At 39.0% G+C, this 19,916-nt stretch overlaps 1 protein-coding gene across 1 annotated transcript; it reads left to right on the forward strand.

Moving 5' to 3' along the window:
• Nucleotides 1-17,363: 17,363 nt before the first annotated feature.
• On the forward strand, nt 17,364-18,385 carry LOC125932388 (olfactory receptor 13H1-like). Its single transcript, XM_049644909.1, is given in 2 exon segments — nt 17,364-17,810; nt 17,812-18,385. Coding segments are annotated over 2 exon segments (927 nt in total). The 3' UTR covers nt 18,292-18,385.
• Nucleotides 18,386-19,916: the final 1,531 nt, after the last annotated feature.

A 19,916-nucleotide genomic window follows, 5' to 3' on the forward strand; every position in this document is an offset into this window, starting at 1 on the left:
GTGTTTAGAAGGCCTTGAAGGAAGTTAATATTTGCATGACATGACATGAACAAAAACACAGCAGCAGAAAATTAGGGGATATTGTTGGTGGGGGGAAGGAAATAATCAGATAAAGCTGAAACTCAGTGTCTGAATGACAATATGCCAGAGGTTGGATTTAGAAACACTGCAGAGCCTTAAATGTCATGTTAAAGGATTGAAACAGGTTTTTGTAGGTAACAAGTAGCCACTGAAGATTTCTGAGCATAAAATGATAGAGTCACAGGTATGCTTTAGGAAAGCTACTTGGCAACAACCAGTAGAATGGATTAGAAGCCAGTAAGTCTTTAGACAAAGAAAATACGCATGCACACATTACCTGGCTGCTTCAATAGCCAGTGAAAGCTTACTAGACTGTGAACAAGGAGATTAGAAGTGGGAAGAGACAGAAAATGGCAAAGTCAAGAGATGGTGAAAATGTGTAATTGCCAGGCTTTGGCAATGGATGGGATGTGAGGAACATGACAGATGGAGGTGATAAATAAGACTGACGCTTTCAGCCCAGCCAAATGAAAAGACTGCAGTGTCATTAATGGAGACAAGGAACACAAAAAGAAGAAAAAGTTTGGGAGGTGTTGATGATGTTTTTGATTTTGAACACGGCCCTGCAGAGGAGCACTTCTCAAACTTTAAAGTACTTGTGAATCACCCAAGGATTTTGCAAAAATGAAGATTGATTCATTAGGTGAGGAGTCAGGCCTGAGATTTTACATTTCTAACAGGCAAGTTAGGAAATGTCAAAGTTGCTGACCCACAGACCAGTTTAAAGTGACAGGGCTACAGAGGATGACAAACCCGGAAATCAGGGGCAATCTGGGTAGAATAAGGCAGGCCTGCCTAGGGGCTGTGCCAAGAAATCCCTTTGTGGACAACTTTAATAAAAATCCATATAAACGGGAAAACAATATGATTAAGGACAAACATACGTTTGAAAAATGAAGCCCAATTGTTTTTTAAGTGCTCTCAATTTTTCTTGATACTCACCCAGAGTATCCCTATATACACATGCATACTCACTACTCACATTCACAAACACACACACACACACACACACACACACACAGCTCCATGCAACTTGTTTACTCATTACATTTTTTTCCCCACATAAACCCTATGTATCCTGTATAGGCCAGTATCCATATTAACAGATTAAGGCGGAGAACAGAGAAACTAGCGTTCCCTCAAAAATAACGTATTCATACATAACTGACTCTAAGTTGCTCGTTCTCCTCCAACTCCCACCCTCAACTTCATGATAACCTTAATCATATAAACAAATCACTTCATGCTTGTTAATGCTCAGATAGACATCTGAGTCACCTCTACATGGCACCTCTAGGTGTGTCAGTAAGTGAACACGTCTGCCAGGTATATGAGTATCATGATGTAACACAAATAAATCGTCTCACTAACTTTATATCTTCTCTAAAAAATTTGGTTCGCCTGATTTATATGAGGAGACACACATAAATCCTACTTAATGGACAGGAAAGGTACATTGACAGAACATGAACTCTCGGCTGTGTACAGCTGCTCAGAAAAGTCATAGATTTTCTTTTAACCAAGAAGCTGGCTTCTCTGCCATCCAAAAGAAAGGACACCAAAACAGCCAAAATACCCGCTGTGGAAATGTCCCCTTCGCCGGTGTCTGAAATCTCTATTCTATGCCGACTTTCATACAAAGTCTGAAACCTTCCAAACTCGGTCACCTGGGAAGCTGTGATGTTAACTGCCAAGGACCTGCGTGACACAAAAGCTGAAACCAAAGGGCAGGAAGAGGCTCCATGTGGATAAGCAAACAGGAGCAGTGTGAAGCCCATCCGGGCATGTGTGGTGAATTTGAGAGAGGAAATGCAGAGCCCCACAGGTGGCATTGTCCCTGGCCCTTAGTTTTCAGGATGTTCCCCTGCAAGTTCTCAGCAGAGGAAATGGCAGGACTGATGAGCCTATTTCCAAAGCCCTTTCTGACCACCTTCAGATTCCACACCTTCAGACTACACTTAGAAATACCAATCAAACCACCAGTCTTTTTAGGAGCCTTCTAAAGGAGCCACCTTTCAAAGAAATAATTGCAAGTGGGCTGAGAAAACAGCAGGCGCTTGATAGATGCTTCCATGAACGACTGACTAAAATGAATGAGTGTGTGAGAGAGTGAATGAAAAACTCGCAAACTCCAGAGTCTAAATCTGTAAATGATCAGCAAAGTACATTTCCTGACGGAACTATTACATCTCAATTTGAAAAAGTAATTTGTGACCACATAGAGTCTATACAATTTATCATCAAATCTGGTCAACTCGTGTTCATAAAAATAGCTTTTCCAACAAAACCATTATCAGAAAAAGTAAAAATTTATAACTTGTTCATGCCTTTTGCCTGAGCCCTTGAATCTGTTTGGTTCAAATGTGAAGCCAAAACCCGCTGGCTTTTACCCAATATTACAGCCATTGAAGAAAGTTATAGCTGCTTTAGAATTGACCTCTTCCCATCAAAGGTCATAAACCCCTTGAGGAGGACCCAAAATCAGAAGGAAAATTAGTCTTTTTACGTTTTCACCAAGATGCCTAGTGTAGGCCAAGGTCTACATCCTCAGACAGAAGGCAAACCTATGGTTTCCCTAAATGGCAGAGTTTGATTGTTTTTCTGAGAGTTAGTAAAAACTTTATATAGATATTAAAACAACAGTGACAAGTCTCTGGACATTAAGCATACTTATCATTCCTAAAATGCAGATAGAGATGAGTCAAGGAACTAGAAAATACTTAAGAGCTATTATAGAAATTTTAAAACGTTGTATGCAAACATCAAAATCTTTTATCTCAATCTGTAATATAGGAACTTCTATTATATCCTATAAGCCAAATCTTAAAATGCCCCTCCCAGTACATTGTAAAATGGATGTTTTACAGTTTTGAGATTGATGGCATTTTAGTAAATATAAAACTGCTCTGTACACTGCATGAGGTTATGCAAATATTAGTTGTTCTTTTGCTAGTATTCTTACCCTTAAATGTCAATAGTGGAATTTAAGTTCTCTAAAGGACAACTGGAGTCCGTTTTCCCCAATGCTTCTCACAAATTAATCATAACATAACATCTTTGAGGGCAATAATGTGTTAATTATGGATCTCTTTCTTTTCAGTTTGCTCATGTCCTCCCAAAAGTCACATGTTGAAGCTTTAATCCTTAATGTGATTGTATGTGGAGGCGGAGCCTTTCAGAGGTAATTATATCATGAGGGTGGAGTCCTCATGATGGAATTAGTGCCCTTATAAGAGACCTGAGAGAAATAAACTGCCATGTGAAGATGCAGCCAGAAGGCGTCAGTATACAAGCCAGAAAGGGAAACCTCTCTAGGAACCAACCCAGCTGCCACCTTGCCCTTGTATTTCCCAGCATCCAGACAGAACCGTGAGAAATAAGTATCTGTCATTTAAACCACCCAGGCTGTGGTATTTGTTATACCCACCCAAACTGACTAAGACATGGCCTAAACAATTTTCTTGGAAGATTTAGCTTAAGTGCTTCCTTTCTTTGAAACTGGAGTGATGAGAAGTCTGTGACAAAATGATGGACAGGGTGACTAAGTTCCTTGATCCATCTCTATCTGCATTTTAGGAATGATAATATTGGCCCCTCACTTCTTTCCAGAAATTCTGTCAAGCAGGACAGTGTAAGAAAAGGCCTTCGAGCTTCCTGGAACAGAGAGATTAAATCAATTTAAGGCACTTGACTCCTAACCCAAGTTGTCCCTGCTCTCATTTCCCAGCAAGCATGGAGGATAAGGAGCTGATGAGGACATTCACAGAAATGTTTAATCAAACTGGAGTAGGCTTTGCTGTGGTGTAGCATGGGCCAAAATCCACTGGAGAAAATACTGTAATGAAAAATTTTACACATCAAAATGTCTGTCAGCATCCAACTAGGGGCCAAATGATTTCAGTAGCATTTGACACAATATCCTTAACAGAACTAGAATTTGGCACTGCCCGTCAAAGTGCATTAATAAATTAAAGAACCATGTTATCTAATGTCCTAGACAAAGAAAAAAAAAGTTAAAACATACTCATCTAGTCTATGTGTAAATGGAAACAATGATAGAAATATCATTAAAAGCCCATAATATTCCTTTATTGAAAGTTCAACATTCCATTCCATGATAAAAACACAACAAACTAGGAATGGAAGGAAACTTTCTCAGCCCGATAAGAGAATCTATGAAAAATCCACAGATCACATCATACTTAATGGGAAGAGAGTGAATGCTTTCCCTCTAAATCAGGAACAAGACAAGGTTGTCCGCTCTTGCTACTTCTATTTAACATCGTACTGGAGGTTCTACACAGGGCAATTAGGCAACTAAAAGAAACAAAAGGCATACAGGCTTGGAAAGAATAAGTAAAATCATCTTTATTCTTAGATGGCATGATCTTATGTAGAGGAAATCCTTTAAAAATTCACTGAAAAAAACTATTGGAACAAATCAATGAGTTCAGCAAGATGGCAGGATACAAGATCAATATACAAAAATCACTTGGAATGAACAATCTGAAAATGAAATTAAGAAAACAATATGCTTCCAAACGGGTGAAAATGAGTAGGATATACAAACCTCCAGTTATGGAATGAGTAAGTCACAGGAATAAACAGTACAGCATAAGGGAATATAGTGAATGGTACTGTAATAGCACTGTAAGGTGACAGATGGTGGCTATACTTGTGGTGAGCAAAGCATAATGTATAGAGTTGTTGAATCATTATGTTGTACTCCTGAAATTAATGTAACATTTTGGGCCAACTATACTGAAATTCTTAAAAATAAAAAATAAAACAATTCCATTGATACTAGCATCAAAAAGAATGAGATAATTAGGAATATGCAACAAAATATGTGCAAAACTTGTACTCTGAAAGCTACAAAATATTGGTAAACTAAATTAAAGAAGATTTAAATAAGTCTACAGATTCAATACAGTCCCTGTATTGAATACCACAATCAGAATCCCAGCTTACTTCTTTGCAGAAATTCACAAGCTGATCCTAAAACTCATGTAATTTCAAGGGACCTAGAATAGCCCAAACAATTCTAAAAAGAACAAAGTAGCAGGACTCATACTTCCTGATTCCAAGACTTACTACAAAGCAACGGTAATCAAGACAGTGTATTATTGACACAAGATAAACATTATATAGATAAATGGAATAGAAACACAAGTCCAAAAATAAACTCAAGCACCAATGGTCAACTAACTTTAAATAAGGGTGTCAAGACTACTAAATGGGTGAAAGAATAGTCTTTTCAACAAATGGTGCTAGAAAACTGGATATCCATGTGCAAAAGAATGTAGTTCAACCCTCACTTCATACTATACACGAAAAATAACTCAAAATGGATCAAAGGCCAAAATGTAAGAGCTTTCTATGGTCTGAATATGTTTCCTTAAAATTTACATGCTGAAATGCTAATCCCCAAAGATGATGATATTAGGAAGTGGGGACTTGGAAGGTGCTTAGGTCATGAGAGTGGAGCCCTCATGAATTGGATAAGTGCCTTATAAGAAAGGCACGTAAAGACACAGCAAGAAGGTTCAGGCTATGAACCAGGAAGAGGGCTTTCCCGCAACCATGCTACACCTTGATCTTAGATTTTCCAGCCTCCAGAACTGTGAAAAATAAGTGTCTGTTATTTATAAGCTACTCACTCTGTTGTTCATAATACCACTCTGTGGTATTTTGTTATAGCAGCCCAAAAGAAGTAAGAGCTAAAAATATATGTACTTTTGGCAGAAAGTATACGGGGACATTTTCATGATTGGATTTGGAAAAGGTTTCTTTTATATAATACCAAAAGCATGAACAACAAAAAATAAATTGGACTTTATCAAAATTAAAAACTTTCTTGCTTCAAAGCAAACACTATCGAGAAAGTGCAAGCTCAACCTACAGAATGGGAGAAAATATTTTCAAATCACATATCTGGTAAGGGACTTTTATCTAGAATATATAAAGAACTATTGCAACTCAATAATAAAAAGACAAACAGCTCAATTAAAAAATGGGCAAAGATTTGAATGACATTTCTCCAAGGAAGACATGCAAATGGCCGAAAAGCACATTAAAAGATGTTCTACATCATTAGTCATCAGGAAAATAATAACAAATTAGAGCAACAAAAAGATACCACTCACACTCACTAGGATGGCCAAAACCAAAATGTCAAATAATAACAAGTGTTGTTAAAGATGTGGAGAAATCAGTACCCTCATACACTGCTGATGAAAACATAAAATTACAGTCACTTTGGAAAACAGTCTGGTAGTTTCTTAAATAATAATACATGGAGTTATACTAGATGACCTAGTAATTCTACTTCTAGTTATGTCCCCAAGAAAAATTAAAACATGTGTCACAAAAACTTGTAAACCATTGTTTATGGAAGCATTATTCATAATATCCTAGAAGTGGACACAACCCAAATGTCCATAAGTGAACAAATAGATAAACAAAATGTACTATATCCATTTATTATTTGACCATAGAAGAATGAAATGCGGATACATGCTGCAACTTGAATGAACCTCAAAACCATCGTGCTAAGTTAGAGAAGACAGTCACAGAAGTCAACATAGTATATAACTCCACTCATATGAAACGTCCAGAATGGGTAAATCTATGGAGACAAAAAGTAGATTAGTGGTTGCTTTAGGGCAGGGCTGGGAAGTGGATGAGGGGATAGGGAAAGGATCTGGGGTTTCTTTTTGAAGAGATACAAATGTTCTAAAATTAAATGTGGTGATGGTGGCACATATCTATGAATACACTAAAAAACATTGAATTATACATTCAATTGTACATTGAGTTATATCCCAATACACCTATTTAGAAAAAAAAAAAAAAGAAAGAAAACTCAGTCTTGGAACTCTGTTGAATTAAAGGATAAAATTCTACACAAACTCTCTAAGAATATCCCTTTCTTTGGAGTAAAAAAAAAAAATTGAAGTTAGAGAGAAGCAGAAAGAACAAATTAACATCTACTCAATTATTTCACAAAAATATGTAGAAGGATGTGTACCAGGTAGAAAATTAGTAGATAAGGTAGTCAAAATCCTGCTTTCAAGAAACTTACATTCTTTTTGTTGTTGTTTAGCAGAAACATAATACTGCTTCCTAAGTACTAGGCACTGTTGTAAGAACGAATGTTAACCCCTTGAATCCTCACGAAACCCTATGAATTGTTATTATTCCATCTCACATATGAAGACACAACTGAAGCCTTAATTCAAGCGTCATCTGGACTATTTCAGCAACCTTCCAATGAATCTTGCTGTCTCCAGACTTGACCCCATTCCATCTTCCATAATGCTGGGAAGGATTATCTTTCTTTTAATTTTAAATATTTGTTTGTTTAGAGAGAGAGAGAGCATGAGCACTCACGTGAATGTGGAAGAGGCAGAGAAAGACGTAGAGAGAAAGAATCCCAAGCAGGCTCCTTACTGTCAGTGAAGAGCCTGATACAGGGCTCAATCCCATGAGCTTCAAGATCATGGCCTGAGCCGAATACAAAAGTCTGACACTTAAGCAACTGAGCTACCCAGGAACCCCAGGGTGATCTTTCTGAAACCAAAACCAACTATACACTCTTTAAACTCTTCAGTGGCTTTCCATTACCTTCAGAACAAAGTCCAAGTCCTTAGTGTGGTGAACAGAAACCCTTCATTATCTAACTCTGCAATCTAATCACTTGCCCTGTTTTCTCTTTTATGGTCTGCTCCAGCAATGCTGAGCTGCTTTTGGTTTCCCAAACTCAGACGTAAGTTTCACATCTCTGGGCCTTGGTACATGCTTCTTTTCCTCTCTGATTTTCCTTTCTACGTTCCAACATGCTTCCTGACAAACTCCTACTTATCTTAAAGACTCAGCCGAAGCTTTGCCGTCTCAATTAACCTTTCCTGACATCCTGTCATCCCCAGTAGAATTAACCAGCCCCTCTTCTCTTTTCCATTATAGTCAGTGTTCCTTTCAGAGCCCCTGTAATAGTTTTTTTGCATGAATTACTATAGATATCTGTATCTCCTTACTAAATGATGACCTAGACTGATTTATTTCTGTACATTGAGCTTCTGACATATCGTCTGAAACCATAGTATGTAATCCATATATGTTTATTTAATAAGTGAATACACGAATCAATCAATCAATAGGTCAAGTAATGTAATTTTCATGAAAAAAATCAATGAATCAATAGATCAAGTAATCTGAATTTTCTAGAAACTTGACTTCTGCATAGACTGTACTGCCCTATCCTCTACCAGCTATGCTAAGCCAATACTTTCATCATCATGCTCCTGCTGAGGAGCCTATAGTGTTTCTGACCGTAATACATCAAATTACTATATGATAAAAAATGTTCATAATACTAATCACCACTTATTGATTGCTTATTATGTTCTGGGCACAATGCTTATCACTTTTCATGAAAGTTATTTCATCTCCTGAAACCTGTTTCTTAATCTATTAAATTAAGGTGTTGTATAGTTCATAAGCCTATTGTGAAATTAAATGAGCTAATCTGTATGTCTACAGATACGTATTTTTCCTCTCATGAAATCAAATGAAGCCAGCGTATCCTACCAGAAATTTAGATATAATCCTGAGATTGATAGGCCTGTTCTAATTCCATTCAGACTTTAGGTTTATTCTTTCCTTTTCTTTTTTTTCATGAGAAAGGGAGAGAGAGAGAGAGAGAGAGAGAGAGAGAGAGAGAGAGAGAGAGCACACGTGGGGAAGCGGCACAGAGGGAGGGAGAGAGAAAATCTTAAGCAGGCTCCATGTTCAGTGCAGAGCCCAATGTAGGGCTCGATCCCACGACCCTGGGATCATGACCTGAGCCAAAATCAAGAGTTGGACGCTCAACTGACTGAGCCACCCAGGTGCCCCCAGACCCTAGGTTTAAAATAATTCTATAAACTTGTATATTTCCTTATCTTCAAGTGTCCTTTGCATTCACTATGTAATTTGGTTCTCAGAACACCCATATGCAGAACCTAAGGCATGGATTATTCACCATTTCACAAATAGGAAGGGGTTATTAGACTTACTATAATAATAAGGCAAGTTTGTGACAGAGCCAAGACAAAAACCCAGGTCTCCCCACAGATCATTTGTATTTTTATGCTAGGGTCATTTATGATTAAGTCTCATATTCTAAAATGGGTATCATTTAGATGAACACAGTTGGTACAACTCTCTTGTGTCAAAGTCATAAAAAGTTTTTGAAATTAAATCCCACTGCTTGGCTTCTATTTGTACAGAAGATTTTTTCATTGTTTTAAAGCCTTCAAAGTTTCTCCGCCCTCATCTTGAGAAAGCATTCTATATTTTCCCCATTGTTTACAATTAGTATGTCATTATGGAGTTGGAAGTTTTAGGTAAAGTTAACTGCCAAGTCTACCAACTTCTTAACAATGCCCAAGGTGGCATCTTTGGGTGTTTGTAAGAAGTAGTTTTTAATTGCTCAACTTTGAGCAGTACACTGAGGCTAATCATGCCCCAAGGGAGGAATCTCTAAGATACAAAGCTATTAGAAATGTTCTGTTTGTCTTGGACCAACTCAAAGCATGACAGGTGGGAAGAACACTTTTCCAATTTAAGATGGCCTCATCATTTCTCAATGTTGAGATAAATTTCCTTAGAAATCTGCTTAAGGACTATTATGAGATGTTTGGCTAGTCAGTCCTCTCCAGAATCTCATTTCCCCTTTTTCCTGGTAATTCATGGCTCCTAATGCATGGCTCAGGCCTACCTTGTAACATAAGGAAAAGGGAGCAGAGTTGTCACTTGCTAAATTATAATTATAGATTTGTGCATAACTCCAGACAGGCACCCAAGGACTGTGGTGAGGCATTGCATATATTACAGTTAGCCTTTGTAATCCACAACACACTCTGTTTTCCTCATTCTCTGATTAAGGATTTTTTGAGAGTACACCAGAAGCAGTCACTAAAGAGGTCTTATACCAGTCACAATCTTTCCAAAGCAGAGAAATGTATTTCCACCAGCTCAGTCCCCAACCCCTGTCTCTTTCCCTTTCCCCACAGCAACTCCTGCTATTCAGTGTTCTAAAGCCTTCATTTGACTGTCAGGATACATCCCTACACTAAGCAACGGAATCCACAAAGCCTTCCTTTTCGCCTTAGCCCAGATCTTTCCTGCAACCATTTACCAGGCCTTAAAATAACTTCCTTAGTTGTCATACATATACAAGAAAGATATTTATGATCTACTATTGAAAAATGTTTTGAACAGGAACAGTTTCTTTAGAGTTAAGGGTGTCACAACTGGAACGGACCCCAGAAATGGTCTCATAAGCAAAAGAAATTGAGACCCAGACAGTTAAAATAAGTTGTCCAATGTCAGACAGCTTGTGAGGTGTCCACACTCTCCTTAGGTCCTCTCACCTGACCAATTTAAGAAATGCCACCTTAGGGATGTATTCAGCGGTCATGAGGCTGACAGAACTTAAGTACTGTCAGAGGAACTGATTCTATATCCTAGCCATTACTGTTTTCTAATTGGCAGTGAAACAAGCCTCAGCTAACGACAGGTGTCTTAATGTGGTACCAATATCATGTCACACTGAGTTACCCAAGGACCTGGACGAAATGTTTCCGAGTACCAGATCTGAGATCTTTACCCTCAAAGCAAGCGTCAAGCAAAATATCATATGGATAATTTCTCAAAGGTCAGTGATCTGGAAGTAACTCTGAGTTTTCGGTCCATCTCTGCCTCTAATTAATTGTGTGACATTTTCCCATCTATAAAGTATAGGTACCAATTTATGTGAATGCATTTGGAAAAGTAAAAAAATAGCTAACATGCTAGCATTTATTGAGACTTATCACGTGCTGGACAATTCTAAGCATTTTACATGTATTTACTCATTTCCTAAATATGGGAAAGTAGGCTCAGATTATTTGGATTACTTGAACAAGTTCACAGAACTAGGAAGCCCGTGAGTACACAGCCTAAACTCCTACTTTGGACTGCTTCCCACTACCCTAAATAGTACCTATTGCCATACAAAGTGTCACAGGGATAGAAAACCAATGATCTGTCTTCCGGTTACCTATAATACACTTGAAGAGTCAGATAACAGAGAGAACCAGATAACGGGATAGATAACAGAAGAACTAAGCTGAGTGTTGAAAGATGGATTGGGCAGGATCTTGCTTTCCAAACTGGCAGAACATCAGAACCATTGGTGCAGAAGGAGTGAGTGCGAGCATTAGGGTATTCACAGAGCAGCGAAGGAACTAACTTGATTCAAGTGGAGAGAACTTGGTGAAGACTCATGGGAGACAGAAGTAGATGTGGGAATCAATAACGTGGGTTAATGAGTAGTTTGTGTAGCACTTACCACAGATGCATATACACATTATTGTTTGTTTGGGTCATGTCAGTTTCCCCCGACCAGACTATAAGTTCCATGAAAGTGGGAACCATATCTGGAGATTTTTTGTGCCATGTCTCCTCAATGCCAAGTGCATTGTCTGACACGTGGTGGGTGCTCATTAAATATCTGTTGAATACACGTATCAATGGGTAAATAAATAAATAAATAAACGTTAGATGGTAGATAAGGAACTGCCATAGCTGACCTTGCATGTCCCGTGAAGGAATACAGGCTTGATACAGCTGCAAAAAAAAAAAAAAAAAAAAGAAAGAAAGAAAAGAAAAAAAAGAAAAGAAAGAGACCAGAGCCCATGGAGGGTGTTTGAGCAGGCCAAGGTGGCACAAGTGGGAATGAAAAGGCAAACATAAGGGCTATTTCAACGTGGGAATCAATAACACATGTACTCTCTGCTGTGCACTCGCCATCCCAGCCGTCCCCTGGTAGACGTTTCTCCACCAGCTGCAGGCTCTGTCACGACACCAATTTAATACAGAAAGAATGCGAAGAGACTATGGGCCAAAATAAAAAAGAATTATTTCTTAGTTCTGTGGAAAACCCAGCAGTGGTATACAAAAGTCCCATGGTCTCAAAAGTCTCCTTTCTCTTTTCTTTATTTGTTTTCCCTACACAAAATGCCACATTTTTTTCAAACAGCTCTGGTTTGGCAAAATTTAATTGCCTGTTTGGGATGAGGTCCCTGAAGCTCTCAGAAGTTAATTATTTCTTTCTGGTGAAGATCAGAAACTTTGAACTCTGAGCGTGAGATAAATGATCTGGTAGCACTTTGGAACCTCAACTTATTTAAGTTACTGAGCAGCTCATCAACTTGCTCCCTGCACTTGGAATTGAATCTGAAAGAGAATTGGACGCCAGACATCATGAGTAGGCTGAGGATGTAGGATTTATAGATTTAGTTCAGATCAAAGTATGCTCCCAGAGATAGAGCTCTGATGACAGCTTCCAGATAAACATATACATCGGTGGATTTTGAACCTAGATGAAGAGGAGTAATGGCACAATTTCTATAAACCAAACTGCTCAATGAAAGGCAGGTTCTATTAGTTACATTTTCTGGATAAGTAAGGGGTAACAAAAAGGCTTTTGGGCTTCAACTCCAGTAGGATGCTTTGGAAACAGGCTGAGTCTGTTTTCCAGCTTTAGTGGGTAAAGTGATTGTCATTAGGTCTTTTGCTGACAGAGGGATGCACAGTTTCTTGGAGTCTTCAAGTTGCATACTTTCACTCTCCAGCACCGAAAATAGGTGGTGGGGAAAGAGTAGGAAACTGGGTAGGGTCTGTACAGAGCCCCGGCCATCTCCTGGAAGTCATCCAGTTTAGTTTAAAGCCCTGGGTGCAGCATGGTTTATTATTTCCTCTTTTTTTAAGTAAGTGGCAATTTGGTTTAATTGTGTTCCAGTTCATCAAGATAAAATAGTAGTAGATAGATAAGCATTTCAGAGAGGCAAAAGGTGTCTAATCCAGCAGATTGAAAATTGAAACAACCTAAGGGTCTTGATGCTTAACATTCAAATGAGCTCAATCCTCCTTATGCTACAACTTTTCTGAGGCAGACTGAACAAGGATGTATGTGGGTCAGACATCAGTGAAATAAATGTTTGCCTAAGAAATTAAATTATTAGATACCATCACCAAGGGCTGCATACCAAAGTGTTTGGCAATTGCGATTTGACTTAATCCAAAAGAATCTTCGTCAGAGGTCTCCAGGCATTTGGGAGTTTGAGAAGCTGGAAACGCTTTGGAATCTCACCATGGAAGTTTGCATAAAGAACTTCACTGTTCCAAACCTGACAATTTGGAAAACTTTCTTTGGGGCATTCTCATTCTACTCCATCTACTGGTACTTGAGAAGGGCCTTCAATGGTGAGTCATTAAGAACAAAAGACTCCAATTTCTTCCCTCCCTCTTCCAACTTATTTTTTCCCTCTAACCATTTATTAGATGTGGGCAAACTCCAGGAAGTCAAAGGGCAGCCATTAGTTGAAAGGAAAGTTAGGCTGTATAAATAATTACAGGTGACAAGACTAAAATGGGAAATATGCTGGGTCCAGTTTGCCAGGAATGTTTTAATGATAATTCTAGGATGAGACGATCAACATTGTCTTTGGAGGGCAAGGCCCAGACTAGTGAAAAATAGCCCCTTCAATTAAGAGGCTGAATAGCCTTTAAGTGTGAGAGGGAAACTGACATCAATTTTAAGTTCTATGGGTCCAAACACAGTACTAATGGAGGCAAGGTCATGGGTTCGATCCCAAGAGCTATCAGTTAGCTTAACACCATATAAGAACAAGTCTTCCCAAGGCCATAGACTGATTACCAATTTTTAGTCAAACAGCTCATCAATTTATTCTACTGGGCTCATAGAAGACTGAGGGATAAATTCTTAATAAACCTCCCCTCCATATCAGAGAAACAGAATACACCGTTCAGCTCATTAGGAATCATTGAGTCTTATAAAAGAGAATAAAGATTTATTTATCAATATTTAATATTTAACAGCAAAAGCAGTGTGTTTTAAACAGTTCTAGGAGCAACAGAGACCTGTAAAGGGCATATGAATCAGCTGTCTACTTCTATGCAAAACAAGCCTGCCCATCATATTTCTAGATATTCTACTGTAGATAGAATTATCTATCTACATGTGGATTATCTACATGTATAGATAATTAGGAGTTAGATATAGACCATTCAAAGACAGTTAGGGCATGAGTATACTAACTTAAAGTATAAAAGTCTTCAGGGAATTGTCTCATATAGCCATGTGACTCTCATCTTTCTTCATTTTCCCACTATGGAGATGATTATGTTGATTTTCACTTGCAAGGGTAAAGGCAATCCAAGGGAAAACCTCTTTCTCAGGGTCCCGTGATACATGAAGACAGAACTAGCATTAGGTCTCTCAAGCTCTGCGGACACTCCTGTGAAGGCAACTCATCATCCTCCCCATCCCTTGCATGTGTTTGCCACTTCCTAACTGGCATACACTTTTCACTCATGGATTTGCCATTCCTATGTACTTCACCTGCCTGAGAGGCTGAACAAGGTAGAGAATGAGACACAGGGATAAGTTCTTAGAGGCCGGCACAGGGAAGTGGGGGAGTTATGGAGTCTTGTTTGCTAAAGACTTTTAAGGACAGGGGAGTCTCACATTTTAGATGGTTAGAGAAATCCCATCCCTTATCAAACTCCTCCTCCAGTCCACATGCCTCTCCAACAATGGAGAAAAATCTAGCAGGTTCCTCTTGTTGTGGGGAGTGTTAAGGTTTGTTTTGTTTTGTCTTCATTTTAGCTGAGGGAAATGAGAGAATCTTAGCATGTTAGAACTAGACGGGCTCTTACAGATCACTTAGTTTAACTGGATTGCAAATGAAAATTTAGGCCAGTGAGGGGAAGAAACTTATCCAGACATATAGCCAGTGAGTAGCAGAAACTTCAAGGAAGGGATTAGAAAGAGAAGGGCGAGTTACTCTCATGAAGAAGCACATATACATTCAGGAGCTCTTGGCATATAAACCTCAATGTCAAGGGAAGAAGCAGATGGAGAAAGAGAGGTTGTCTTATAATATGGAACAAAGAGCTCCATTCACACACTCATTCATCAAATCATTCTTGACTACCTTCTATGTACCAGGCACTATTCTAAGTTTGGGACATACAGCAGTAAGCCAAACGGGCAAAGTCCCTGACTTTGTTGAGCTTGAGTGTACATTCTAATTAAAAGAGACAATCAATAAACATAATTAATAGACAAAATATACCACGTGCTGGAAATTATGATTCTAAGGAGAAAAAAAATGTAGGAAAGAAGGGTATAAAGTTCCAGGAGGTAGAAATGAACTTTTAGACAGAGTGGTCAATAAAGGACTCACTAAAAAGACGCCCTGTGAATAAAGACCTGAGAGAAGTAAGATGGTAAGCCATGCAAGGATCTGGGTTTCATAAATATGGAGCAACACGATGGAAGAGAGCAAAGGCTCTGAGAAAGGGATAAAGAGATGCACTGGGAGTATTTATGGAACAATGAAGAGGCCAGTGTGACTAGAGCAACGAGAGTGGGGAAAAGAGCAATAGGAGCTGGGGTCAGAGAGGTAATTGGGAGGCAAACCCTGTAGGGGCTGACAGGTCATAACAAGGAGATTGGTGTTCAATTAGGTTAAGATGGGAAGTTGCGGAAATTTTTTAATGGAAAAGTGACCTGACCTGACTTACGATTTAACTGAATCACTTGAACTGAATGGGGGCAAGGCCAGACACAGGGAAACCAATAAGGAAGTTACTGACAAAATTCAGGTGGTAATGGCGATGGTTTGGAATAAAGGATGGCACTCCAGGCAGCAAGAGAAGGTAGAATCTGGATAATATTTGTGACTGCCTATGACTGTAAATATATATTTATTCACTCAATATCTATCAGGTCCTTATGATGCCCCAGGTACCATACGAGGTACACCAGTAGACAAAGCAGACAAGGTCCCTGTCCTCAGTAAATTTATAGCTGAGTGGGAGACAAATAATAAACAAGTAATAAAACTATTAATATAATTTCAGGTATTGGAATGTACGACAAGAAAAACATAAACTGAGGGGAAAAAGAGTGGTAGGGTGGAAAGTGAAATCCTTTTCAGATAGGCTGGTCATTCTAAGCCCTCTCCTTACCACCCACACTTTTTTTTTTTCAAGTTAATTTTATTTACTCTGATTTTTTTAAAATTTTTTAAAGATTTATTTATTTTTGAGAGAGAGAGAGACAGAGACAGAGCATGAGCAGGGGAGGGGCAGACAGAAAGGGAGACACAGAATCCGAAGCAGGCTCCAGGCTCCAAGCTGTCAGCACAGAGTCCGATGAGGGGATCCAACCCACGAATCACAAGATCATGACCTGAGCTGAAGCCGGATGCTTAACAGACGGAGCCACCCAGGTGACCCTATTTTATTTACTTTGAGAAAGAGAGAGAGAGAAAGAGAGAGAGAACCAGAGAAAGGGAGAGAGAGAATCCCAATCAGGCTCCATGCTGTCAGCACGGAGCTTGATATGGGGCTTGAACCCACGAATCTTGAGATCATGACCAGAGCCAAAACCAAGAATCTGACACTCAACCAACTGAGCTACCCAGGCGCCCCTCCGCCCATTCTTTTAGAAACATCATGTTCGATTTTCATGCTCCTAACTGGTGCTCAGCAACAACAGCACAAAAAACACAGGAGAAGCTGGAAAACTCCAGCCAGGAATAGTAGCAAGTTTTCACAGACCTCAAAGATCCCATGAAATACTCCATTTACATAATATCAATTCAGATCAAAGAAGTATTTTTCAGCAGTTTATATCAAGCACTGTGGTAGACACTGGCACAATGGGAAAATGGAGGCATGAACAATTTAGGAGTGACCAACAGACACAAGAACAAGCAACATTTTAGCTAAGACTCAGAAGGTACCCTCTTTGTGGAGATTAGTAACATAAGCTGACTGAAGTTCAGTTTGGGAAAATGGTGAACAAGTAAGAGAAGCAGGAAGATGGCCTCCCTTTCCCTTTCCTCTCTTACTTGAAAAAAAAAAAAAAAAACCCAAGAAGGTATCTGGTGGAAGAGGGATGGAGAACTGTTCATATAACTATTTTCAAAAGGATGGGGAATTTGCTGTTTTCCAAGGGAAAGAGGAAATTTCTAGCTTTGCCTCTGTTCTCATTATAGATATCCCGTTTGTATTCCTTACCTTTTGAAAAGGACAGAAAATGATCCTTTTCACTTTAATTACTTCCGCTTTTCTCACACCATCCCTCCATCTTTATTCTCATTCTTTTAGGTGAAATTAAGCAACTGCATTGGCACTCATCCACTGAATGGCCAACAGGAAGAATGGCCACGGATAATGCTACAGCGGTTTTTGAGTTTCTTCTTATTGGAATCTCTAACTATCCTGAGTGGAAAGTCACATTTTTCACATTGGTGCTGATAACATACTTCAGCACATTGTTTGGGAATGGACTTATCATCTTTCTTATCTACATTGACCCCCACCTGCACACTCCAATGTACTTCTTCCTTACTAATCTGTCTTTCTTAGACCTTTGCTATGGAACCAATTCCATGCCCCAGGCCTTGGTGCATTGTTTCTCTACCCATCCCTACCTCTCTTACCGACGATGTTTGACCCAAATGAGTGTCTCCTTGGTCTTGGCCACAGCAGAGTGCCTCCTATTGGCTGTCATGGCCTATGATCGTATGATTGCCATCAGCAATCCCCTGCACTATTCCATGATCATGAATGGCCCAGTGTGTGTCTGGCTGGTGGCTACCTCATGGGGGGGCATCACTTGTGCTCACTGCTATGCTCATCATATCCCTGCCACTTCACTTCTGTGGAGCTAATGTCATCAACCATTTTGTCTGTGAGATTCTTTCCCTTCTTGAGCTGGCCTGTTCTGATACCAGCCTCAATGAGCTTATGATCCTCACCACAGGTATCTTCACCCTGCTCCTACCCTTTGGATTTGTTCTTCTCTCCTATATCCGAATTGCCACTACTGTCCTAAGGATTCGCTCAGTCCGGGGTAGGCTCAAGGCCTTTTCCACCTGTGGTTCTCATTTGACTGTGGTGATAATCTTCTATGGGGCAGCCATCTCCATGTATATGAAACCTCAGTCCAAGTCATCCCCTGACCAGAACAAGTTTATTTCAGTGCTTTATGGGGCTCTGACACCCATGCTGAACCCCCTAATATATAGCTTGAGGAACAAGGATGTTAAAGGGGCAATGAGGAAAATTATGGCAAAAAGGACATGAGCCTTCTTTGTTCCTAAACTTCTGAAATAAGTTTACATCCTCACTGATGGTGAAAATTGTTTAAAGGGTCTGACTTTCCCCTAGGTAGAGTCGGTGGTTATCACTTGAGAAGCTTCAGGATGTCCTCCTGCCCCAAAACATTATCCCTACCAAGACTTGAATTTTCATTAGAGGCATTATTTTTACTCTTTCTTTACATATAACATGTTAGTGGTCACCAGTTAGGTCACTTAACGTTAGGTAAATCAGCTTATCAGAATCATTTCCTCACTAACAGCAGAGACATAAGTAGCAAGAGAATCTCCTATGACTGTTAGCAGGAAGCAAGACATAACTGAAGTTGGAAAACAGGACAAAGAACGGTGTCACAAAAGACCAGAAGACAAATGTCAGAAACTTTACAACTTGACTGAGGGTAAGCCCTGTTGTGCAAGCACAATTTTCTTGCTCTGCTTAACCTCAGAATCATGAGAGAATTGTATCATAGCCATTTCCTACATTTGTGTGGAGTGGTTTTTCTCTTTTCTTGTTCTTTTTCACACTTCTTTCAAATCTATTATTTTATTTTCTATTCCTAATATAATTCTATGAAATTGTTAAGAAAGAATCCATAATTCCCCTCTGTTAATGAGGAGAAAACAGAGGCCCAGAGGAGGAGTTGAGACTTGTATAAAGTCATACACAATTGGTAGTGGAATCAAAATTAGAATTTAGATCCCATATATACCACCTCTGAACTTTGTCAATATTGTCTAGAAAACTATTTGGAATTCTAGAATTACAAATGCAACTAACATTTATTGAGCTCTTACTATTTACCAGACACTGAGCTAAGCTCTCTACATCCATTGTCACATAGAATTCTCACAACAATTCATTGAAGTAATGCTATTATCCATCCATATTAGAGATGAGGACACCGAGACTTTTAGAGGCTAAGTGATTTGCCCATGGTGACAGAGCCAGCAAAAAGCAGTGCCAATATTTAAATCTAGGTATGGTTAATTTCAGATCCTATTCACTGTAGAGGACCTTAGAGATTATATAGTGAAGTGATTTTAATCAGCTTTATGGTGGCATCATTTGTGTGCAATAAACTTTACCCAATTACAGTATGTAATTTTATGAATTTTGACAGATGCCCACTGAATCAGCACACAATTCCATTGCTTCCAAAAGTTTCCTTGTGCCTTTTTGTAGACTACCCTACCCTCTGCCCCAAGCCCTGACAACCCCTGATCTGATTTATTTAACTATATGGTAGTTTTGATTTTCCAGAATTGACAATAACTGGAATCATATGTGTATGTACTTTTTTGTGTATGGCTTTTCTTACTGCGCATGCTTTTGAGATTAAGCCACATTGTTTCTTATATCATCAGCTCATTCTTTTTTATTGCTGAATAATATTTCATTGCACACACTTGGCACATTAAAAAAAAATCCATTCCTTGTTGATGGATGTAATGCGGTAGCTTTTAAACTTTAGATCTCGTACTCCTATGCATTCAGTTGTATGCCTGGAACCCATCAATGGAGGTGAAGCTTTCTGTGAACAATTTCATTTGAAAATGGAATTCTAAAAATAAAAGAAAAAGTTTCAGCAAATAACGATCTACTACTGA

Source organism: Panthera uncia, chromosome X, assembly GCF_023721935.1.
Source record: "Panthera uncia isolate 11264 chromosome X, Puncia_PCG_1.0, whole genome shotgun sequence".
Lineage (NCBI taxonomy): Eukaryota > Metazoa > Chordata > Mammalia > Carnivora > Felidae > Panthera > Panthera uncia.